The sequence below is a fragment of the Oryzias latipes genome, chromosome 15 (genome assembly GCF_002234675.1).
Source record: "Oryzias latipes chromosome 15, ASM223467v1".
Taxonomy (NCBI): Eukaryota; Metazoa; Chordata; class Actinopteri; order Beloniformes; family Adrianichthyidae; genus Oryzias; species Oryzias latipes.
Window position 1 is genome coordinate 7,688,220 of NC_019873.2, and position 25,547 is coordinate 7,713,766.

The following is a 25,547-nucleotide window of genomic DNA, read 5'->3' on the forward strand; positions in this document are numbered from 1 at the left end:
GGTGTTTCAGTCCTGTGAGAGGTGGGGTTCAATTTGTAAATCAATTACAGCCTGATTAAACTTAAACTGAATATTTGAGTGGTCTGTGACTTGGTCTGAGTTAAATTATGAAGGATTTTTTTTTTGACTGGGAAATTGGTTTTGCATTGTCCCAGATACTAAAAGCCCAAAAATTGACAATGAGAGCTATTTGCTCAATTTACTCAGACAGTGTCAAGCTCATTACTAATGTTCTGAGGGAATGCATTCCACTATAGGGCTACATACAGATCTGCAAGGTAAGTCTAAGATGGTCCCAGCTGTGCTTCATGGGGTTGAGGTCAGGGGGATATTGTGGTATTCCCACTTCCTATAAAGCATGAAAAAGTTGGTATTGTGCTGGTGCGCTTTAACAATGGTTCGGAGGTTGGAACATAACAGGTTTTGTGACAGCTAGCTTGTTGCACCTTGTTCAAAGCCAACCCTGGGGACCATGTTCTCCATCACTCACCCCTCTTTCCCCAATTTCTGTGGAAGGTGAACAAATTCAGGTCAAATGGTCTTTTGCCCACTGCAGACAGTGTCAACTGAATAACCTGCATTGGTTATCTGGCCTTGTCCAAGCAGAGTTAGTCGTTCAGAAAATCCTAGCACCCCTCACATCTGGTAAACTGGTCTGCAGCTGTGTGGGATTAGCAAAGCCATGGTCCTCATGTATCCATGTCACTCACAGGGCTCCATGTCTGGGTCTGTCAAACTGCCAGCAAGAGGATGTGCTAGTGGAATGAGCCTGACTTGGGAGTTGGAAAGGGCTTTAAAGCCAGTGGTTTAATTTGATGCAATAAATCAGATTGCGTACATGGGTACTTTAAAAAACTTCTGGGTCTCAGTTTATACCTCTGAGACTGAGAAGCTGCTGAAAATCTTTAGAAATAATCCTGTTGACCAGCCTGCAGGGCTTAGTCAAATAGGGATAATCTACTCCAATGCATTAAGTCTCCATAACCAATCTTGACAACCCCAAAAATGGAGCAGTGGCCATTACACCAAATTAGTCCCAAAGATTCACAATCCAGGACATTGGATTTTTAGTCAGTCAAGATTACCTTAAAACTTTTCAGAGAGCCCAAGTGGCTGTTTGACCTCCAGGGTTGCTGGTAGATTCTGCAGTTGCGCTATTCATCCCATTTAATAAAATGCAAGGGTGATTCTTTTGCATTAAAAGAAATTCTTAAATTTACATCCATTTGGACTTGCTGGTAGGTCTTTCTGCAGTTTCTTTGCAGTTAACACTTTGAAATGTTATTCCATGAAACTGATGTGTTTTAGTCTGCATCATTTGTCTAAAACTCATTGCATTGGCACACATTTGGACTAATTTTAACTGCACCATTAACAAGCCTCTCCCAGCAGCACATTGATATGCATTTAGAGAAAGAATGTCAGTAATGGAATTGTTTAAATAATTTTTTATTTGTGCAATTTCAGCAATCATTCCTGGAAGATGAATACAAAACCTTCAATTAACATAAGAATCAGTTTACTGTAATGCTGTGAGCAACATACCAATTGGCCCACTCAAGATCTCTGGGGATGACCATGGAAGACCTTCTGCTGAAGCTGCTGCTGCTGCTGCTGTTGAGGACCTTGGTCTTCAGAAACATGCTCCTTCAAGTAGTGGATGGATTGGTAGTAGTCTTTGCCCTTCTCATGGTTCTGGCTGAAGGTGGTGTAGGTGCCAGGAGGGTACAGACCATACAGGAGCCTGTAGTCAAAGCCAGGATAAGGAGAACCCCCGAAGCCACCAAGTCCTTGGCCTGGAACAAGCACGCTGGTGAAAGCAGCTCCAGGCTGCGCCGCCTCAGCCGGGTAACCAAACTCTTCCGTCTGCTGCTGGTAGTTGCCAAGTTCAGCTTCCTTCACAATATTGGAAGTCTCTCCAGACTGGAGGACAGGGCCAGCTGGAGGGGCAGGGACTGGTGGCAGGAAGTCACTGGAGCCCACAGCCTGGGCATCAGCTGCTGCTTGCTCAGAGAAAGATGGAGGAGCAACAGCCCACTGGGTTTCTGGACAAACAAGACACTTGTCAGAAAGGGGAGGATTCATGGAGAACAACATTCACAGCAGCTTTTTAGAGGAGTCACCTGGCAGAGCAGCTTGAGCAGGTCCAGGCTGTGTGGAACCAGCTCCTTCATGCAGCACAAACACAGGGGAAGCAGAGCCAACCATTGCTGGGCCCGTCTGAACAAACTGGGAGAAACCAGGAGCCTGCACAGGGACCTGAACTGCCTCAGAGACTCCTGCTGCAGGAACACCGGAAAACACAGGAACAGTAGATCCTGTCTGAACAGCCACAGGGTATCCTGCCACAGCAGAGCTCAAGCTGCTGCCTGATGGAACCATGGGAACAAACTGAGGGACACCAGGATTCTGCACAAACACTGGAACTGGCTGAGAGACGCCGCTTGAATGAGAGCTGTAATGCACAGGAGCAGAGCGGCTCATCTGAGCTCCTCTGTGGGAAGCAAAGTTAGTTGCTGCTTTTTGGTCACCGCTGCCATGATCTGTGGATTTGGAGCCTGAAAGCAGAAAGAGCACAAGTTCTGAAGAAGATCAACATCCCATTTATGTTGATGTGTCAGCAAAAGGGAATGAAAGAGCACCTTTGGCAGGAAAACCACATGATGGAACAACCAGAAGAACAAAAAGAGAGAACCTGAAAGAATAAAAACATTAACAAAATGGTGTTTTGATTATGAACTTTATGCAAAAAAAAAAAAAATTCCTGCTCTGTCCTACCCCAGGAAAACCCTTGCTGTCTCCATCATGAAGGCCACAGTACTGAAAGGTTCATAGGTGAAGGTTTATCAATGTTAGCAGAGATCAGTCCTGACCAATCAGAGCTTAATGGGTTAACAACAGACAGCTGCTGGAGACAAACTCTCTCTAGTAATTGTTTTTTTCTTCTTAGCTCTTTCAAAGATGACCACCAAAAGACTACAGTGAGTTTTTTTCCTTTTTAGATATTTAACCTTTATTCCAACTTATGCTGCAATAGGTTTTTATTGATTATTGTTGTTGTTTGTTCTTTAAAAAAATATTAATTCTGTTTTTACTTTAGTCTGATAATTAAGTGGTCTCAAATTCCAGGGCCATGGAAAGTACCTGTCTGTGGGTCACTAAAATAAAATACATCACTCACATTTTTTCTGTTTTGTTTAGCTGATTCTGGAGGAATCTTTCCACCACAATATCTTTGCTAGTTTTTATTTTTTTTAACACACACAAACTATCACTACAGGATCAGCTCAAATGTTCACTATTCTATCTATCTATCTATCTATCTATCTATCTATCTATCTATCTATCTATCTATCTATCTATCTATCTATCTATCTATCTATCTATCTATCTATCTATCTATCTATCTATCTATCTATCTATCTATCTATCTATCTATCTATCTATCTATCTATCTATCTATCTATCCATCTATCCATCTATCCATCCATCCATCCATCCATCCGTCTGTCAGTCTGTCCATCTAACTACCTGTCAAACTAACTAACCGGCTCCAGGATAATTAATCAAAGCGAACATAAACTAGCAAAATTGAAAGAAAAGTTGTACAGGATTGCACTGACACCATGGATATTGTATTGTGAATGTAAAAATGAAATCTGTCAGACCAAAGAGGAAATTTATTGTTGTGGGCTTAAAGCTGTTAAAAGGGTTTGGTCAAACTAAAACAGAGTCACTTCCTCAAGGGAGCATCTGAAAGTCATAAACTCAAGTTAGTGGAAATAGGCGGTGTCATATCAATCTTATCTTCATACTGGCTTTATGTCTGTCAAAATGTGGCTTTGTGCATCCATATATTAGATTAGATATCCTGTGTCATTCTGCTCCATTTCTTTATCAATGGTAGACACAAGATTTCATTTGTTCATCAAGTATCTCCTTTAGTATCTGAAAGTATATCAGCTTAAATGAACTATGGCCATCATATAATTTTGGTTATAGTCATTTTATCTTTAAAACTATCTCTGGACTTGCCAGGTTCAAAGAAGACACTGACTTTGACCACAGACAGCAGCCATTTACCATAATGGAATTCTTCAAACCTCAATCTCACTCACTCACCGCACCTCTAAAACATGTCACCATGATCACTGTCACTGTCTGGGTCGTTATTTTCTTTCTGCTCCATTTGCTGTAATCTTTGTCTCTTTGTTATGTTTCCAGCACTGGCCCCTTTACAACGGTGGTCATACTCGTGGCCATAGGCAGTGTGAAATTCTGCAGAACAGCAACAATTCAAATGTTAGTGGTTTTGATAGTATTATATTTATAAGAAAAAGTCATTCTTTAATTTAAAATCTAGTGTTTCCGGATGGTTTTATATAATTTCCACTGATAATCTGTTCTGTGCTGCTTGGTGAATCTTTGGACTCTGTGCAGGAGAATTATGGAGTGTTCTGCACATCTCTATCCACATGCTCACCCTGGTCTTTCCTGTGATCATCATAAAGAAATCCAAGATCTCAATTTGCTTTGAAGGTAAACGGAGTAACATCCTGGGGATGGGTGCAAGAGTATAGATCCTATAAGGCTGTTACAGAACACAGGTTAAATCATCTGGAAAACAAAATGGGTTTTAAAGATTTAGTATTCAAAGAAACACTTGAAATATAGTCCTCATCTGCATACATTTACATTTTTCCTTGGCAAACCAATATCTTGTGGTCTATTAAACAATATGTGCATGAATTCAAGCCATCTACCTCTGCTTAACCCTTTAACACCACCGCTTTAGCTCAAGTGTTGACATTCATTCAACTATTGTGTCTCTTCAACGGTTGACGCAATTAAAATCATTCCAGTTGATTCTGATATGATGATAGGCAACACTGCACATGTTTACACAAGCAAAGTGAATCAGATGATCCTATAAGCCAGCGGGAGAGCGTGTAAACAGGGTGTGGGGGCAGGGTTGCCCCGTGCCAATGGTCCAGCCTCCAACTCATAGGCATATTTCTAATAAACTCCTGCCGCTCTGCAGAAACGATGTCCCAGGAAACGCCACAGTTTTATTTTTAACTTTTGCTAAAAACAACATAATAATAATTAAAATACCAATTTAAAGCAGATCAAAAGATGATCGAAGTGGGACTTTCAAAAAAAATAATTGTGCTGGTAAACCTGCAGTAACAGAACTCAGTGAGTGTTTATGGAGAGCAAATATTAATGATCTAAAGGCATTCTAAAAACAAGCTTTAATGCTTTTGTCCCCCTTTTTTGGTAAGAAAAGTATACATTGATGCAATTTGTTCAGTGAAAAATGGCTACAAAAACATACACATATTTTTTGTCATCTGTCTTCTTGTATGTAATGGTTCTAAACTCTAAACTCAGTCTCTAATTGTCTGGCAAAAAAGTTTTATTTTGTAAAATTTAAACAGAATTTTGTTTAATGTATCTTTTATATGAGTTGTCTTCTGGTCTCCTTCTCAAAACATCCTATCTGTCAGTCTCAGGTTTACCCGACCATCTGCATCCACCTGCAGTCAAAATAAGTCCATTAAGGGACGCATGCATGCACAAGTTGTGCAAACTCACATTATTAGCTCTTCCAGATTGGCTATCCTGCAGCCCAGGTGCCTGTAACCTTTCCTCGCCCCCTAAATGCAGAGTAATTGTGATTAAAGCATGATTGGCAGCGCTGCTTATTAATTCTAATCATGGGCACGTATGTGTGGTGGTGAGCAGAGGGCAGGCGGCAGTGTGTGCCAGGCCGCCGTCACCAGGAGGCTAATTCAGTCCGACGTGCCATCAGAGCGTGGTCACACACGCACAAACACGCACACATGCACCTGATCCACATACACCGCCTTTAGGCAATAACAGTTTTTCCTCTAATGCACAAGAGAGGCGAGGTGAGCAGGGAAGGTCACTCCTTAACAAGAAGCGTCCATAACAAGTTGGCACCATCAAAGTGCTCCGCTCTTTCAAGAGCATCGTTTGAAAGCTGAAGCAGCATGTGTTCAACAAATCATTTCCATCTCCACACTTGTGAAAATACCTCATCAAGGAGGAAAACTGCAACAGAAAGATTTTTTTAGAAATGGACTTGTATCCCTCAAGATAAAAACCTCGTCGTTTGAGCTAAGCAGCTAAAATTAGTAAAACTTGTTGCATTAACCTTCACCATGAAGATTTAAAATACAAATGCAAACATTTTAATTTAATTTTAAACGTGTAGTGATATAAAGTTATTTTAGTATAATGGCGATTTTCCCTCCATCTTTTATTTATAGGATATCCTTCCTTTTGTTCACAAAGTAAGAATGAGTTCCGTTAGTTTAAAGAAAAGGAGATGCTTTTGCTTCTCCTGCAGAGGGCAATGTTGTGCAATTTACAGAGCAGACAAGGTCAGATTTTATTAGGCTCAGCGGTTTCTCCAAGGATTTAATGTGTTTACTGTAGTTCTGCAGTTCTTTATTGTTCATGCAGTTTCTAATATAGTCTGTTGTCAGATATGGCTCCAGAGGAGTTTAGCTGAGGGGACTATTGCTCATTTTGGGGCAGCATACTTACAACATGTCTCCTTTAATATTTTAAAATACATTAATCTAAACTCTCACAATAGAAACTCAAATTTTGCTCACACCTTCAATGTATATAAAACATAAAAAATGAGAATTCACCGAGCATCACTGAGATCAAATCAAATTGTCATGAAATGTCTGCACGGTGGCGCAGTGGTTAGCGCTCTTTCCTCACAGCAAGAAGGCCCCCGGTTCAAGTCCCGGCTGGGGGACGTGAAAAACAGAACATCAGTGGGGGACCTTTCTGTGTGGAGTTTGCATGTTCTCCCCATGCATGCGTGGGTTCTCTCCGGGGTCTCCGGCTTCCTCCCACCATCCAAAAACATGCTTCATAGGTTAATTGGCAACTCTAAATTGACCATAGGTGTCAATGCGGGAGTGAATGGGTGTGTGAGTGAGGACATTCTACCCTGCAACAAACTGGCGACTTGTTCAGTGTGTCCCCCCTCCCTTCGCCCACAAGTGGCCGGGATAGGCTCCGGCAGCCCCGTGACCCCGAAAGGGATAAAACGGTTAAGAAAAATGAATTAACGTCTGCATGAGAAAAACTGTCTGCAGCATCACTTTGTACTGAAAATTCTCACCAGGATCTGTTTTGGTGCCATGAATTAGAGAAACTGTGTTTCTGTCCAGAGAATTATTGAGCTGGATAACGTTTGAGTCACACTTGCTTGGGTATATCCAAGGTCATCTGGGGTCTTAGTGCTGCCGTGCAGTGGTGAACACTCTGAAACGGATAGGCGGAGCTGATATGTTTGTCGCTGCATTTGACTCACTGATGACATTCCCCTTATTTATTTGTTGACCTACTGTAATCTCCATTTTTAGTAATTTTAGGGCAGAACAATACCAAATGCGAAACCTAAACAATACGATAGCACCCTGTCCTGCAGCGGGCCCGCCCTGCCTTCTGGCACAGAGCTTGTCTGTTGTAAATTATATTTTCAGTCATTCATCATCCTCTAAACCCTCTTTGTCCCGTTTGGTGTCACGGAGTGGCCACTCATGGGCAAAGTCAGGGTACAGCCTGGAAAGGTTGGCAGTCTGACGCAGGGGCACAATCACACACCCATACCAGCATTTACACAGAGGAACAGTTTAGAGTAACCAATTAAACTATGAAGCATGTTTTTGGATGGTGGGAAGAAGCTAGAGTCCCCATAAAAAATACCCACACATACACGGGGAGAACATGCAAAAGCCACACATAAAGGAACCCCATTGCTGTTCTGTTTCAGGTCCCCCAGCCGGGACTTGAACCAGTGAGGCTAGAGTGCTATACCCCTTGTGCTATCTTATGACCCCACCCTTACATTGACGTGTTCTTCCTACTATTACAAAGGTGGATAAAGGTGGAAATATTTCATGTCGGGGGCTTTGCGGCTTGGCAGCGGTGGAGCCCCCCACACTGGGGACCTCCTATTTTACCTGCAGCACACACACAGCACTCCCACACCTCCATACATGGGTGGGGTCGGGGGGGGGGGCGCCGGCCTTCACCCGCCTGGTCCTCTCAGGGCGGCCGGGCTTATGGGTATCCTGTCAGCTGCGGGAATGGTCGGGCATACGGCGCTGGGGGTCGGCCGGCTGGGGGGGGGGGGGGTTACTGCGTGGCGGCGGGGGGAGGGAGGGTAACCAGATGATTGTGAGTATGTGTGTGTGAGTGCATGGGAAGGACTGACCTGGGGGCTGGCTCGCTGGGACCCTCTGGGGCTTTCCCTCCCCATCACAGAGAGGGGAGGGCACTGAGAGGGTTGGGGAGGGGGGCTCAGATATTATGGCGGGGGGGGGGGTCGTAGTGTGTAGGGTTGTAGGGTTATGGGGGGTGGCTGTGGGTGCGTGGCGATCCCTGGGTTGCTTAGGTCGCGTGCCTGGGCTGGCTTGCGGAGACGGGGCGCTGGTCGGGGGGTGGCCGATTCATGGGTCCCGGGGGCCCTGGCTTCGTCCCTGGCCTTTGTCTCGGTGTCCGGCGCCCGGTGGCCCCCATGGCTGCCGCCTGGTATGGCTAAGCGCTCCTGTCTCGTGGCCTGGGGGCCAGACACTGGGTTCGCTTGTGCCTCTGGGCACTGGGGGGGCCCCCTGTAGGGGGGCCCTCTCTGTCCCTGGCTGGTGGGGTGGGCGGTCCCCTCCTCCTCCCCTCCCGGGCTGCCTGGGTCCGGGTGCTGGGGGGACTTCTGGCCTGGGGGGCTCTCCTCCCCTCTCCTGGTCTGGCTGGGTAGGATCTGGCTCCCCTTATGAACACACGGTTCACGTCGGCAGCATGCATGTATCTCCACCCCCACGTGCACGTGCACACTGCCACACTGCTCCCTGTCTGCTTTATCCCTCCTCCTTACCCACAGTGTATTGATGGACAGATTTTTTTTTTTTTCCGCTCATCCTCGTGTCAGATTTTCACCTTTGATGTAAAATTCGTCTTTCCAGCAGATCTGGTATAATTGTTACAGTTTAAAATAATAACTTATTCAAATCAGTGCTTGTATCCCCCACCTTTTCACCTTTCTTCCTTTTACTCTCTTCCACCCTCCCCTCACATTCTTCCCCTCTCCCTCCCCACACACACTAAATGTAACAAATAAATAAAAAACAATACGACAAAAAGGGGTTTATACAAATCTACACTCTAGTTTCTCGAAGCTATATAACCTCTTTTTGTGATAGTAAAACCTGTCCAACACAAAAAGCCTTCAGCTCTAATCTGTTTGCTCAGTTGTTGGACAGAACAAGTTAAAAAAAAAAAAAAAAAAAAAGGAAAGATGTCATGTAATCCATGGACACCAGTGAAGATCACAAATCATTGAAGAAAAAAGGTTCAGAGCACTGTCTAGTGGGTCTAAATGACCCAACTCCCAACGTTTAAGTGCCTAGGATAGCACAAGGATCACCACTGCCCCATCGTGCATCTACATAAATTATATACAATATAAATTTATAAATTATAGATTGTTTCACAGTAATTAATCTAATCCTAATTTGTCGAGTATTTATTTATTTTTGCACTAAAGGAAATGCACATGAGGACCTAAAAGGGAAATCTTAAAATTTCCAAATGATAATAAAGTCAAATGATAAGTTTTTGCCAACTCTTGTGGGTTGAGATGGATGTGAGGTACAACAGTCAGTTCTATTCTAAGATTATGACTTGGATATTTAGAGCCCATCATTCAGTCTCAGCGGTTCATTTGGCATCTCTAAGTTCTTTGTGTTTCAGCCTTTCAATTAACAGGATGAATGGCTGTTAAGTTTATGTGTTTTACTTGGGTTAATGTGTTTGTTTGACATCCATCAATGCTAATAATTGACTTCTAAACACAGTTATGCTGGTTAAAGTTTTAAAAAGAGTCTGTATAAGGAATCTTTTTCTAGCTTTTGTTATTACAATATAAAAAAAATATATCTATATATTTTAAAATCCTTGTTATATTGATTGTTTGCTTGTACAACTGGTAGTCTGACCAATAAACTGAAATGTGTTACGTTTTTTATCTGAAAACCAATTTTTTTATTAAAATGTTTGCAATGTTGATTAAACTACTATTCATCTGAAAATCTGTCTTGCTTTAAATACACAAAACATTTGTTCTTAATTTTCTTTCCTTCTGTATTAAGTGTTGAGCTTGTAGCAAAACAAAAGGTTACTTTTAGCTTTAATACTTTTCAATTGTGCAATAGTTAAAGAAAGAAAAAAAACATCTTTGTTAGCCATTTTGTTCAATTATCAGTCATGTGGTTTGGACCCCCAACCCTATATTGTGCAGTCAGAGGCTGGAGCGGAAGCTGGGTTAAAGACCCACTTCAAAGAAAATGAATGTGTTTTTGGTGTTTTTAACGTGTTGTTGTGGCGTTTTTCTAATGATTGAGGACATTTATAAGAAAAATTTAGCTCAAATCTCCATTTCTGAGTATTTCTTTATTCAAATCAGAATGTCAATCAGGATCAGGCGAAAACACGCTGTTTGAAAGAACTTGGAGGTGTTATGTACAAACTACAATCGTCAAGCCATAAGCTCCCTGCTCTGCTCCATTCTGATGCCTCCTTGTAGACAAATAAATTCATGTACGTCTTTGTTTTCCTCATCCGAGCTGGAACCTGGCTCAAAATTGCTGGTAAGCTCCAATATTTCTCACCATTTTCGTTGCTCAACTAATGTAAGGTTAGGGTTATGAGGGGCTGTAAGCTAGCGGGAAAGCATGTAAACAGAGAACTCTCAGTAATGGGAAGGTGTGCGATTGCACAACTCAGAGGGAAATTTTAACCTTTCCAGTGCAGAAACTATTAACCAATATAGAAGATTTTGGCTGAAAATGGTGGAATCATAATAAAAAGACCACTGGGAACGTTTTTAGACCAAAAGATGATTGGAGTAGGTCTTTAACTCCTTCATTTATCTTCCTTTTTTACTGAGCCTCTGTCTCCTCTGTTGTCTTTTTCCTGTGATCATCTTTCTTCAAATGTTCTCTTTGCTACTCGTCTTTCTAACATCCGCTTTAGTCCTCTCTTCTCCTCCTGGCTTGTCAGCTGCACATCTGGAGGTGTCGTTTAAAAGCATCCATCCCTCCAGGAACTGACACCAACACAGACACAGAAACACACAGAACTAAATTAGCATGGGGAAGTTTCATTTCTTTAATGTTATTTTTATGCAAGTTGGACATAAAAATATCCAGGGGAGGACAGCAGAAATGGAGATAAAAAAAACCCCAAGAAGTTCAAAAAGAAACAAAAGCGGAAGGACACAGAGGGAAACAAAAGCGAAAGGACACACGGGGCCCAAGGAGCAGAGAGTGATCTGTCATTTATTCAATTAGCTAACGAGGCGAAGAAGCCAGACATCTAGTGAGGATTGATAGAGGGGAAACTTTTCTCTGCAGGCAACGCTTACTCAATACTTTTCCTCTCTTCATCTCTTTTATCTTTTTTTAGAAAAAGATTTTAAAAAAATGAATATAAGGAGACATTAAGAATAACCTTGTGGTGTTGCTTTTGTTTTTGTGGGTATGATCTATCAGTGGTGACCTTTATACTTATATATATATATATATTAAAATGAGTAGTTTTAGTAAATTAAATCTCTGAGAAAAGGCAGACTAGGTTTGGATACGTGAATGTTTCTTTCTCAATCGTTTTTTTTTCCTCATTTTTTATAAAGTATACCAAAAGCAACACTAAACAAACACAAAAACAAAAGAAAAAAAAAAACACAGGGATGGATGGACAGACAAATAGACAGACAGAAAAAGAAGAAAAAAAGATGAATGCAGCCTAAACAGGATACACACCTGCTTGTCCTGCTTGTACCGGTTCCAAGCCGGTAAATGCAGGGGGCAGAGTCAGCAAGATCATTCAACATAAAACTTATAAGGTATCTCAAATAAATCAAAGGAGAAAATATATTTATGGATGAAGAAACTGATATGATGATATGGTCATCGTAATAGCATGATTTTCTGAGCATCTTGGGGGCTTGGAGGGATTTTGACACTCCAAACTCTCAGCACAAATGGACTTGCCTCCCTTGAATTCTACCTGGCTAAATCTGGCCCTGATTTGCTGTCATCTGATTTCTTGTAATCTTTAAACCAATCATGTTGGGTTTATTTTCTTTGAGTTTTGTTGTTGTTCAGGCATAAACATTCAGAGGTCGCCAGATGGTTTGGCAGAGTTTTTCACCAAATGCCCTTCCTGACCCAGCCCTGTATTCAATCTGTGCTGGGTATCGGCACAGGGAGACCCACACTCATGGCTTCAGAGTGTCTCTGCTTTAGAAAACTATTCTACTTTTTTTGAACCAACAAAAGGTCTTAGATACTTTTAACTTAAAAAACAACTGGTTCAACTCATTTCTTGAACAAAGTAAATTTGTATTATCGGCCATTTAGCAAACTTATGTCTCACACAGAATGAATATTCATAACTAGTTGGCTAACGAAGTTGTTCTTAACATTCATTGGTTTGGGTCCCACAGAGACAAAAAAACAAAAACCTACATGTATGGGACCATTAAACCCAAAAAAGAAAACTTGGAAACATGAGAACACAGCCTTATGTGTCACGAGGAAAAGCTTTGCCCAATGAATGTATTGCTACTAGTAGCTATAGAGTGAAAGACATAAAGATGAGTGAAAGAAATAAAGATAACTGGCGCAGGAATGCTGGTCATTAAAGCCATTACCTTTGTTTCCTGACGAGCCAAACAAAAATATAACCAAAATTTGATCCAAAAACCCACAAAATAAACTACCAGCTTAAACCGAAACAAAACAAAGTTGCCATCTTTTTGCTTCCTCCCACTTGTTACCATTTAATATCAGTTGAAGCCCATTGACTCAATGACCTGGAAATATATTCCTGGGCTCGGCAGGCTAAGTAGGCCAACAGATTGCACATGGAATAGACGTGAAAGTTTTGACACAAACCAGACCTGCAGCTCGGAGTCTGTTTGTTCTCTGTGTTTCACACTGATCCTTACATTTTTTAATACCAAAGCTCAGTGGGCTGCAAAGCTGTCTGCCAGTTGGTAGAGGTTTTTGGCTTGACAGTCATTGTTATTTATTTCAACGACATAAGAAACCAATCTAGAAATCTATTTACATAATAAGGGTTTTATGCCGAACACTTATTATGATTGATAAAAAGATCCTATCTGTTGAGTCAAAAGAATCAGAGAAACTAACTCAAACTTATCAAACAATGGTGGAGTGAATTGCTGAGAGTCCAACCTACAATGGACAACATGGAAGACCTTTTGCCCATCTGCTGTCAATGACTTGCAAGTGTAAAACATGAGGTCAGAACCATTTGGTAGGATGTCCTTTAGGATTTATTCAACTTCTGCAGATGGACTGACAATCACAAAGTCAGGGAAAAATGTTTTTGACAGTAAAACACTTACTTAGTTCCACCACATGCAGTTTAACAAGACATTTCCTAAGACCTCTTCACTTTGACGCACAAGCAAAATGCTTGAAACCTCACATCAACGCCACAGTCTTTATTCTGAGGATTCTCCTGCTTTATGGCATCAAAGACCACATAATGTGTTTGACATAAAACAAACTCATCTTAAAGTATGCTACATCTCAGCCACTTCCACTTGACCTTCAAGTCAAGTAGAAGTAGTCGAGTGGACCCTGTTACCGTACTTACAGATCAAGTGCAGGTGGACTGGACGTTTGTTTAACTGTAAAATGTCAAATGAAGCCTGCTTTAGCCACAATTCTGGTGTGACAGTGATGCACCGACCCATGTCCTGAGGTTACAACCTGATATTCAGCCTGACATTTCCGAAGGACGTCAGCTTCCGTCACCAGAAAAGGTCAGCTCTGCAGGTTTTTCCAGCACAAGGCTGCGACCCCTGAACTTAAGGATGGAGAGCAGATGAAAGGAAAATCACACAACAGCACCCAACATTTAGGCTGAATCTGAATTGCTTCCCTAGCCCTTTGAGGAGGGACATTTGAAGCTTTAGGTTGCCTGAAAGTGCTTTTTTTAAGGAAGAGCTGTAGCGACTTACGGCTGGCTATCCCTCCACCGGGAGGATGATCCGGAGAAATGCATTTCTTCATGTGGGTGTGCTCTGAAGCACAGAGGTTTACATTTAAATGCAGCCCTATTGAGTTTTTGCATGACTTTTTAAAGTTATAAACCACATGTTATCATGTATTTTTTGAGCGCTGACAGCTAGATGCTAACACAGATGACTGGCGACTAGCAAGCAGTAGTTACACACAAGTTTGAAGACACTATTTTTTCCCACATCTCTCCACTTGGAAGGATAAACATAGGGAAAGGGAGAAGAAGGAGGGGTGGGAAATTATTCAGCCTTATACTGCAAAAAGTTCATGGTAGAAAGATTTTTTGTTAAATTTCTTTTAACATAACAAGCAAATGCACAATACTTAATTTAGTAAATTATTTAGATGGAAAAAAAATGAAACAATTCACTTCGTGAGTTGCAAATGTCACAGAGGGCTTAAATGATCTGAAGAATTGCGGTCAATTTTCATGCATTCATGTGACAGTGGAGGATATGAGGATATGTTATTTAGGGATATTTTCTTTGAGAGTTTTTGCTACAAACATCTTTATTCTAATCAAGAGTTTGAGGCCCATAATTGATGGTTTGCATTTTCTGTCAGGTTGTATTAGCCCTATGAAGATTTCCTCACCCCTTAATTTCTGTATTCTTTATTATATTTTACATAAGGGTCAATGGCCTTTAAAGTGTGCATTATCAGAAATTAACGCATTATCGGCAGTGGCTCAGGTGGTAGAGCAGGTTGTCCGAGGTTCAATCCCCGCTCCCCCCAGCCAACTGTCGTTGTGTCCTTGGGCAAGACACTTCACCCTCCCTGCCTCCAGTGTGCCTCCACTGGTGTGTGAATGTGTATGAATGTCCCGGTGATGGTCAGAGGGGCCGTAGGCGCGAACTGGCAGCCACGCCTCTGTCAGTCTGCCCCAGGGCAGCTGAGGCTACATTAGTAGTTACCATCACCAAGTATGAATGAGGAGTGAATGAAAAATGGACACATTGTAAGAACTTTGAGCACCAAGAAAAGGGGAAATAAATCGAATCCATTAATATTATTATTAACGCATGTCGTGGAAGCCTGAACCATCCAACACGAAGCAAAGTGCATTATCTTCTGATAATGCACACTTCCAAGGCCATCAACCAGCTCATCCCATGGTCACTTAAAAAAGAAATGAATATTCAAGCAGTTTTTAGTACTTGATTCTTGTTATTTGTTTGGTTTAGATCACTTTTTCAAAAAAAAAAGCGGACTATTTGTTACATGGTGTGGCACATTGTTACGCTAACATGACAACACGCCGCTTAGCCGGCTGAGTTGGTACCGATCTCGACTGCAGAGGCAGGCTGATTGTCACGAAGACGTCACACACTGCCACCCGATGACGACTCTGACAAAGGCGGAAGGTATTCCACCGAAACATGTCGGTACGTTTTACAAAAACAAACCAGTGTCTGAAAATAATCTAAGTACTCAAAAAAAAATGCTTGTTTTCAAAAAAATCACCCCAATATGGGAGAGTAGATAGAAGTTTTTTTAAGGTTCAGATGATTTCTCGCTGATTAACCCTCTTCTCAGCAACCTTTCTACTCTTTTCTGTTTTTCTCGACAGTCACTATTTCCCATTTCCACCAAAAGTTTTCCTTTTTTTCCTTGTCCTCTTCACTCTTCCACCTTATTTATTCTTCTCACCTTTTCCCCTCCTTCATGCTCATTGCTGTCTCCCCATTAGTCCTCTGTATCTTCATACCTTTTCACATCTCTTCCTCTTCTCTCCCTCTCCTCTTGTGTCCTCCCTCCCACCATCTCCTCCTCCGTGATCCTGCTGGGTTTCTTCTTTATTTACCACAGGAGCAGCTGAGTTTTCCAGCAGGCCCTAACACTTTAGGCTCTGATGGATAGGCCTGCCAGCGGACAAGTGTGATAAATGGTGAGGTGATGGATAGATCTGCCTGGGTGGCGGAGACATCACAAAGCACTTTTGCTGCTTTCCAGCTCTTTACCAGGCAGCAGGAGGGCCCGAGGGCGGCCATTTTGTGCCAAGCCACCGGCCCCTAATGGTGGAGCTGGGAGCCTAATGAGGCCAGATGATTAGACAGCAGAAAGATTGGGGTGGGATGAAGGAGGATAGTTAGTAATTCAACTCTTGGAGGAAAGGGACTTTGGGAAAGTCTTTTGTAAGTAATATATTCTTGTGTTGTTATGAAATACACGAAAATGCAGCAGAAAGTGGAACTCAGCAACACCAGGGATTAAAATAAAATCTACTATGTAAGTGAAATGATAAAACGTTACAAAAAAAACTTTTTTGTCGAGAAATGATCATACTTTGGGCTTTTTTCTCGGCTTCCTCTGACCTTTTTGTTTATTTTGACAAAAAATGTGTCATCCTTTTTTCTATAGTTTCTGTTTTCAGAAAAAGACAATATTTAACCAAACAGCATCTCCCATAATTATCACATTAGATATAACTTTTCCCACTATACTGCTCACCTAAAAGTCTTAATTATCTTCTAAAAACAACAGGTAATAATTCTGAATGTGCTTACTGATGCTAAAGTGATTTTAACAGGTTCCTGATGTTTAAAAAGTAAGGTTTGTGTACAACCAAGAAAATAGTTTTTTTAAGCTTTTGAATGTCTTTCAAAAGGTGTTTTAGCAAAGCTTTTTTTTCCTGATCTTTTTTAAATTTTAGATGTTTAAAAGCCTTTTAAAGGACAGTGTTTGTTAAGTTGTATTTTAAAATAGTTCTTTTTTTACACAAACCTCATCACATCTTTTCAAATCTCCACAAAGTTAGATTAATCCCCATCACATTTACTGTGACACTCAGAAGGGGGAAAGTGTCCTTCAATGCCAACTGCTGAGTAGCAGATCAGTCAAACAGTTGGTAAACAGTAAACAAATTCTTTCCTCTGAATCCTGAACGCCAGCCACCGTGTTGTCCAGACAAAAGGCTGAGTCTGTGCCACACCTCTCATTTAGTCATAGCTGATGATGTGCATCTTTAATGAACGGGTCCATCACTGATACTTTAGAAATTTCTGGATTTTCTGATGGTTCTTAGTCTAGTTTCTAAACATTATTTTTATGGTTGCAGATTGTGTAACATTATTTTTCTTTGCAGACTTTTTGTTGTTCGGTTTTTAAATCTTCTCGGGCTGCACTGCCACTGGTCATCCATAAGAGGCTGCTGCTGTCCTGCATTTAGGTTCCTCCTCAGCCTCTCACCATGCAGCTCAAACATCTGTCAGTCAGATTTTGCTTTGCTGTTGTGTGATACTGACATATGCTTGCTGGATCAAGGAAAGGAATACGAAAAGCAAAATCTGTTGTTGAATGAATAAAAATTGAAAGCCCACTATAGTTCAACTAGCATTTTTAAAATCTCTATCAATAAAAAAATGTACATTATATTTAGATTTAAATTTAATACCTAAATCTCAAAATATCTTTATGTCTCTGATTCTGTCCAGAGATGCACCAGAATAATTTAGCGCCTGGTAAATTATTGTCCGAAGGCACAACTATTTCTTCATAAACCTTTGTGAGTAAAAAAAGTGTCACTTTATTTATTTTGCTAACTCCACCTATAAAAGTCACTTTTCAAACACTATGCTGATATCATGCCTACAAACTATGGATCACTTATGAGATTAAATAGGGCTAACACTCAACAGCTCTGCTCACATGTGACAGTCATAAAGGTGTCCGCTGACATTTAATGTGATGATAGCTTGGCTGCTAGTACAAGAAAATGCTGTCAGGCTGTTAGAATCAGCTTTCAAGTTCCCAACAGGCCACTTTACTAAATAAGCAAACCCGAACTGTAATGCAGATATTTTATGGAGTGACCTTTACTATTCAGTGAAAAAGTCTTCAGGCTCGGAGTCATAAATGTTTGTCGCTGGAGCTTGTCCAGCAGCTATGTGCTTTGTGGAGTAGCTTTGGTGATCACGCTCCCTTTATAAGGAAACATGCAAAAGCTCAAACCGATTTCCATCACTTTTCATGACAGCATCAACGGAACTCCAAAAAATTGCATGTAAAAATGAACATTTATTTGACTTTTCCTTGTTTGGTTCTTCTTTTCCAGCTTAATTGAGCAAACACACTGATACCTCTATTTATACATCCGTTAAGGTTGAGGTCAGGACTTTGCCAAGTACAATATAATATTTTGACCTTTTTTAATGAAGTCATGATTCCTGCTGAACATGTGTGTCTGACAGAAAAAACTCTGGTCACAAGTTAAACTCTAAATAAGCCTGCTTGAAAAAAGCTTTCTATTGCCACTTTTATTTACTGTAAAACAACCAGAGGACTCAGTTCTAACACAAAGACATCCCTAGTTCTGATATGTAAGCAATTCAGTTCAATTCATTTAAATAGCCCAATATTTACAATAGTCATCTCAATGGGATTCAATTGTGTAATCAACATGAATCATAAAGAACATAAAATTATAGAGTTCAATATATTTGGCTAAACCAAACTGAACAGACTAAACTAAACTGGGCATCCCTGCCTTCGCGGAGGGTCTAAGGGCAAAAATTGTTCTCAAATCATAGTGTTTAAATGTCAAATCTCATCTAAACTCAAGTCACCTCACTTCACGAATGTGATTCAGGTCCAGATCTGAAATAGCTCAATTAAGAAAAAAAATAAAAATACTGAAACGGTACAGAAGTGAACCCAACCGAAACTACCTTACCGAAATTGTGTGGTTCAGATGCGTGTATCGTTACACCCCTAGAAGGTACCATAACCATTCGGCTGCAATAACCGTTCGGGGTCCTTTGGAGATCCGTGGAGATCTGCTCGGGCTCTACATATTTTCATTTCACGTTTCCTTTTGTAACCCAAAAATTCTTTTACCTCATAAGTTGTGACATTTTTTGTAATGTTTTTAGAGAGATTCTGCCACAACCCACTTTGTAAAAAGATCTGTGGCTGTTAGACTGAACAGAATGAACCGGCTGCTCCACAAAAGGGAACCGTGTCTCTGTGCAGAGCAGCTGGAGTCTCGTGGCTTCGTGTTCGCAGGCAGGGAAGGTTGTTTTGTTACAGTGTGCGGTCCGGAGAATGGTGGGGCTGTAATGCACTAAATAATAATCGTGATGATAAAAGCAGGTTTAGAAGATAATCTCACTCTATGTCAGAGCTCTGTTTGTTTCTTCTATGGTAGTATCGTAATTTGTCCAGACCAATTACTACCTGACAGGTCATCAGACCAACGGACAGCCAATCACATAATGTGGCGTCAGCACTAGTCGTAGGACCCCGGACAGTTGTTGCTGGCTGGATGGTTATGGTACCTACAATGGTCGTTAACACGCTAATACAGTTCTCCTGAGCCAGAGCAGAAGGGAAATGTAAAATGAAAAAATATATAAAGAGAGCCCGAGCAGATATCAACACTAGGTGCATGTCCTAATTCCTTCACTACTCACTTCGCCATTTTTCTGCGTTCGCCATTTTGTAGTGGTGCCCAAATCCAGTGCCCTAGAAATTTCCCAGAAGTCTTGGTGAAAAACCAGTCTCCATCAATGCTCACTAGATTGGCGAATATAGAGCACAATGCATTGCGTTTGAACATTGAAGCGTAAAAAATGCTTTTAAATTTATTTTTTAATAAACCATCAATTTTTTCATCATCACAACACAGTGATTTCATAAATAGCTGTTTTAAAATACTCATATCCATTAGATTTTCACTTTGTGGAGACTGTGACGTCATTTTAGCCATTTAAACAAAAGAAAAGTAGTGAACATGGGGTCCGAATTTTTTTTTAAATCCAGGGCACTAGATATTTTTTAGTAGTTAGGGATTGGGGTGGGAATTCGGACACAGCCCAAGAAGTTTGTCTAAGTGGTGTTACTGTAGTGTGACGCCATCATTTGTTGCAAGCCCCCGTACAAATCTGGCAAGCCAAACACATATTGTACTTACACCGGTGTTTTAAAAAAAGGCTGACATTTTGTCATGGTTTCTGTCTGCTCTCTATTTCTCTAGCTGGTGAAGTTTGTGTAATAATATTGTCCCCTTTTTAATGGAAACTCTTCTAGGCAATCTAAAAATAAATGGTGAGCTGACAAGCCTCATAGCTGGACATGGGCTAAAATCATGTTAAAGGTGTACAAATCTTGGCTGGTCTAAGGTTAGTGCCAGAAAAAATGTTTTTGTTAATTGAATTGAATTAATTGAAAAATTCAATTCAATTAATTGAAAAAGCAAATTTACATGATTATTCCTGTCGTTGACACTAATGTAAGAATGTTATCATTTATCACCAAACAATTTTGAATAAGATGTTCTATATTGAGAGAATCATATGCACCACCTGATACCAGTAGACAAAGTAATTAATTCCCAGCCAAACGCTTTTTGTCCATTTTGCTACATCAACTTTTTCTTTCTTTTCATAATGTTTCTTGCAGAAGCCCCCTCCTCCACAGTCACACAAGACACCACACATACATCCAGATGAGGAGGTAACTTTTTTTTCGCAGGTTCTAGCTGTGAAAAGAGCCGTCTAATTAAAAAGGCCATGAATATTCATGGGACACTTGTACTGGCGCAGCTAATTACATATTCAGAGCGGCTCAGTCGCCGGAGCTGGTGTGAGTGGCCTGATTGGATTCAGACACACTGACAACTCAATAAAACACAAATAGTGATGTTCCACCGTGTTACATGTCATCAGTGTGTGGACCAAAATAGAAAAAAGATCTACTTTCTTCAGTTTTTACAAAAGCAGCAGTGACTCAGATCTCTTTATTGTATGCACAAAAACAGCTTCCTTTCTGTTCTGCAGCGCAGTAGAACAGGTGGACATTCTGCTTAGGGTTACATTTAAGTCACTTTTAAATGTGGGTTCATACAAAGCTAAAAAAAAAATCTATTTTTCATGTCTTAGTCGCCATAGTCATCTCTACCAGCTTAGGCCTCATGCCGGTTTATACTTCCCAGTGATCAGCCATTGCAATAGTATCTCCAATCGCACAGTCTAGTTCATACTTATGTTGGCTGGTTTTGCTTGTGACTGTTCGCAAGAACTGTGATAGACTTCTGAGTGGCGTTTGCACTTTTCATGCGATACGATTGGCCTCAGCGTTTGTTGTTAACACGAAGGACATCTTCATTATACACTTGCTGCGTCTGCATAAGCGCAGGTAGGTGATGAGGCAGAGGAGGAAGTGGTTTGTTCGTCCACTAAACAGAAGCAGGCAATACAGAAGCGAAAATGTAAAAAGCAGGTAAATTGCATTCTCTAGCGCTGCAATTTATGAGATGTATGACATATCTTTTCAGTACTTTGCTCTTTTTTGAAAATAGTTATCTGCCCTCTCTGTCTCTGTGTGTTTGTGTGTGAAGTTAGGTATTTCCTTTAAATTCTCGATTAAGTGTTAAAGAGCTTGCTCTGTCGTCACTCAAAATAAATTAATATAAAAAACAAAAAACAAAAGGGGTTTATACAAAATTACACCCGGGTTATCTGAAGATTCATAACCCCTTTTTGTAATAGTAAAACCTCTCCAACACAAAAGGCCGTCAGCTCTCATCTGTTCCTCAGTTGTTGGACAGAACAAGTCAAAAAAGAGAGAGTGTCATTTAATGACACGATTTGCACTGCATTGCACTACGGTTGTAGAATTCCAGTCGCCGTTGACGTAATCAGCAGGTGTCACATTTCCCAGTGATCGGGGCGATGCTGGTGCCCTTGCGACCAATGTGACTCAAGCGATCACTCTTTAACCCTTGTGCTATCTTAGATGACCCCACCCTTACATTGACGTGTTCTCCCTACCATGACAAAGGTGGATAAAGGTGGAAAGATTTCATGTAATTCATGGACACCAGTGAGGTTCACAAATCATTGGAGAAAAAAGGTTCAGCGCACTGTATAGTGAGTCTAGATGACCCAACTCCCAATATTAAAGTGCCTAGGATAGCACAAGGGTTAAATCACTTTAAAGAATAAACCAGGCCTTAATCACAACTGCCTCTGAAACGGAGAAAAACTGGGCATACATGCAGGTGCCCTGCATGAAATTTTAAGATCGTAAACCACCTGGTAACCCCGTAGAGCAAAAATATTCATGCACAACCTTTTTCTATGGGCGTGCTGCGGGCGTTAGGACATGGTGAACACTTAAACAACAGGTAAGAGTCTCGAAGGTTGAAGTATGTGAGACACAGGCACATTGTATAGATTTTTTTTTTTTTTCTTAACCTCCCCAAATCCTCCACATTGTGCTTTGGGGCGCCGAATTGTGGTAAAGTTGTCACATAATTTTCACGAGGTGAATTTTTACATTCGGCGTCCCATACACTGCGCTGGTTGCACACACACAACACGCTCTACGCATGCAGCAGGACATGCACATTAGACAACAAGAGTGCTGTTTGGGTAGTCATCCTACCTACAGGCGTCCTACGGCCACATACGTATAACTATAACGTACGCCCGTGCCTGCATGCAGCATTTGTGCGCAGTCAGTAAGAAACCAGTACTCGTACCTTACTAACGACTAGAATGCTGCGTAAAGACATCATCCAATAGCACCGCACAACATTAGTGCATGTAACTTATATTATCCGTACAAGTACTTCACAAAACACTTACCACATGCACAACATCACGTAGATTTAATTTTCAGAAAGTCTCTTATGATGCGTCCACACTTCTCTACGACCCTCCATGGGGCAGGACAACCAGAAAACTTGCAGCGCCCGTACAGGTGCATGTGACTAAGGCATTACTAAAGTCAACAATATGTTTAGCAATACACAATTTAGATTTAATCTGATATTCTTCATCAAACATCATAAAATGTTGATGCAAAAAACAAATATTGATGCAGATTAAGACTGAAAAGCATTTTCTTTATGTCTGAGACGTTCTTGGATTAATGCCCCTCCCCCCCAAAATTTTTTTAGTTAACAGTTCTGATTCAAAAAACTTAATGACATTTTGCATAGAACAATGTTCTTCTGGCCTTTTAAGCATTCATAGTTCATTGATGCTTTGTGTTTAGAAATATATAGTGGTGATGTTTGTTTTTCTAACAAAGAGATCAGGTTTTATCAGATCAGATGGACAACGAAGTAGAAAAATATTTTGTTAAAAATATATTTTCTTAAATCCAAAAGAGAACCTTTTTTATTCTTATTTTGTAAGATAGTTTTGCTAAATGATAACTGTGAAGATGTTTCCATCACACCCGTGTTGTGCTTTCTGTGAGCTGTTAGTGAGTGTGGACTGGGTTGTGGTAAATTAGTGAATAAAACATGTTCTGTTGCCATAGGGGCTCCACATTAGGCAGGGCAAAGTGGTGATTAGCCGACCCATCAGACTCCGATTTGTAATTCCCAACACCATATATTCCATGTTTCCTGTTTTATACACTCTGGATCATTTTGCCTACAGCCTAATAGTCACTTCCAAATCATTCAAAGATAAGATTTCAGATTTACCGTTATTTACCGTCTACTTTTGTGTTTTTTTTCTGACACCAGTTATCAGAAAGTTTTTAGCACAACTAATGCTTTGGGATTTTTTTTTTTAACTTAAATATCCCACTTCTATCATCCTTTGATCTTCAGTTAAAGTATTCCCATTACTCTTTTAATTATGATTTTGCAGTTTTTAGGCAAAAATAAAAAAATCTGTAATTTTTAGGCCCATGTTTCTGCAGAGTAGTTGATTAAAAATTTGCCTCCATCCTTTTATACCCTCTCCCACTAGCTTACAGCCCCTCAAACCATCAACCTGACATTAAAAAACTACAAAAAATATGATGAGCAATATTGATGCTATCCAGCAATGCAGGTTTGAACCAGATGCCAGCTCAGACAAGGAAAACAAAAACGTGCATGGATCTATTTGTCTGCAAGTGGATGCATCGGAATAAAGTGGAGCAGGGAGCCTATGGCTCGCCCAAAGTATTTCCTAACTGACAAATATGATCTTCTTCCGATGCCATTTTTTCATTTGATTCACAACTATTTGAATAAAGAAATTCTTAGAAACCAAAATTTGAGTTTACTTTTCTTGATATACATCCTCTGTCATGAAAAAAAAGCAGCAAACACAATTTTTTTGGAGCGGGTATTTAAAAGCTTTATACTTTAGTATTAAAAATCTCGAGTATAAAATGCCATTGCTTGACTTGTTTTCCCTCCCTGTAGCTTTAGCTGAAACTATGACAGCCATGTAACTATTATATTTCTTCAACAGACTTTGAACAAAAGAATGAAATCTACAAAGCTAAAAACAAATATTTGTCTACAACTGTGAGCTGCATCACATTTAATCTCTAACAAAAGCTTTCTGTGGTAATTTAATCCATGCAGTGTGAGTAGGTCTTACTCCTCCAGAGTTAACTTGATGTAAATGTTGGTTTCCCATTCCTTTCTGTTGCAAATGTTTGGTATTAGGCTTTTTTGCAAAGCAGTTATGAGAATGCAAAATCTCCATGACCTGAAGTGATGACGGCAGACTGAAAAGAAGAAAAAATGTTTCTTGGTAACCAATCTAAACTGATCTGATTTAAAAAAATAAACCACATCAATGGCTGAAGCGAGACTGTCTGCCCTGAGAGTGGCTGAGTGTGTGGATTTGAATCTGCTGTTGACATTTTAACACTCAACAGATCTAGCTAATTCAGCTAATTCTTCTCTAGTTCTGGTACATCGCCTGTCCATCCCGGCAGAGGATCCCTCATTCATGAGGACATCCTTGAGGTTCCTTCTTTTTTTTTTCCTGCCCACAATTTGGACGTGAATTTCTTAAGAACTACTGTAACTCTGCAGAAACTATGTCCTATTTTTTTTTATTTCAGCTAAAAACGACCATGACCACTGGAAACTCCGTGATAAGAGATCAAAAGATGATCAGAAGGAGACTTTTAAGGGTTAACTGATATTTCATGACAAAGAAAGTATTCAGTATATTTACTACCATTTCCAACTGTTGTTGGCATAAGATAGTTGCCCTGATGAGGCTCAGCAAATGAAATGAAGTTATTTTCTATGTCAGAATAATGAACTTTGATGGTCCAGGCATTTTTTTTGGGGGGGGTCAATTTCAGGGTTTGTTTTTAAACCCTCCTTTCTTAGGAGGACTAGTGTCTTTAATGTTTTTTTCTGTTGTAGCTAATCTTTAATACAATTGAATGATGGTCCTTTTCTGGACTAATTGCTTCTCAGAGATCATTGCTGATTTCCTTCTTGCTGAGCTGTTCTAACACAGACGTGAAAACTGCAGACATGGAAACTGCTCAAAATTCAGCTTTTATAGAATTGGTCACACCAGGTGATGACGAATTAATGAAGTGCATTTGATTAGCAGCACCTGCCTGACACTTAAACTCTTAATTCTAAAAGAAGCTGTAATGATGTGCTTAGTTTTTTTACACACT

General features: G+C 40.5%; 1 protein-coding gene across 2 annotated transcripts; it reads right to left on the reverse strand.

Moving 5' to 3' along the window:
* Positions 1-1,431: 1,431 nt before the first annotated feature.
* Positions 1,432-2,827, reverse strand: LOC110016581. 2 transcript variants are annotated; one of them, XM_023963700.1, is made up of 5 exons: positions 2,779-2,827; positions 2,643-2,695; positions 2,124-2,558; positions 1,546-2,045; positions 1,432-1,476 (listed from the first exon to the last, which is right to left on the reverse strand). In XM_023963700.1, the coding sequence occupies exons 1-4, from the start codon at positions 2,805-2,807 to the stop codon at positions 1,558-1,560; spliced, it is 1,005 nt and encodes a 334-aa protein (XP_023819468.1). In that variant the 5' UTR covers positions 2,808-2,827; the 3' UTR covers positions 1,432-1,476; positions 1,546-1,557. The 2 variants fall into 2 exon arrangements, with proteins under 2 accessions (XP_023819468.1, XP_023819467.1); XM_023963699.1 differs by having other exon boundaries at positions 1,433-1,496.
* Positions 2,828-25,547: the final 22,720 nt, after the last annotated feature.

What these genes read in the sequence shown, in the direction of transcription:
- LOC110016581 (XM_023963700.1), bottom strand. Translation starts at nt 2,807, where the DNA reads ATGATGGAGACAGCAAGGGTTTTCCTGGG. An exon ending in ATGTGGTTTTCCTGCCAAAG is followed by an intron (nt 2,559 to 2,642) that starts GTGCTCTTTCAT and finishes TTCTGCTTTCAG; the next exon opens with GCTCCAAATCCACAGATCAT. An exon ending in TGCTCAAGCTGCTCTGCCAG is followed by an intron (nt 2,046 to 2,123) that starts GTGACTCCTCTA and finishes TTGTTTGTCCAG; the next exon opens with AAACCCAGTGGGCTGTTGCT.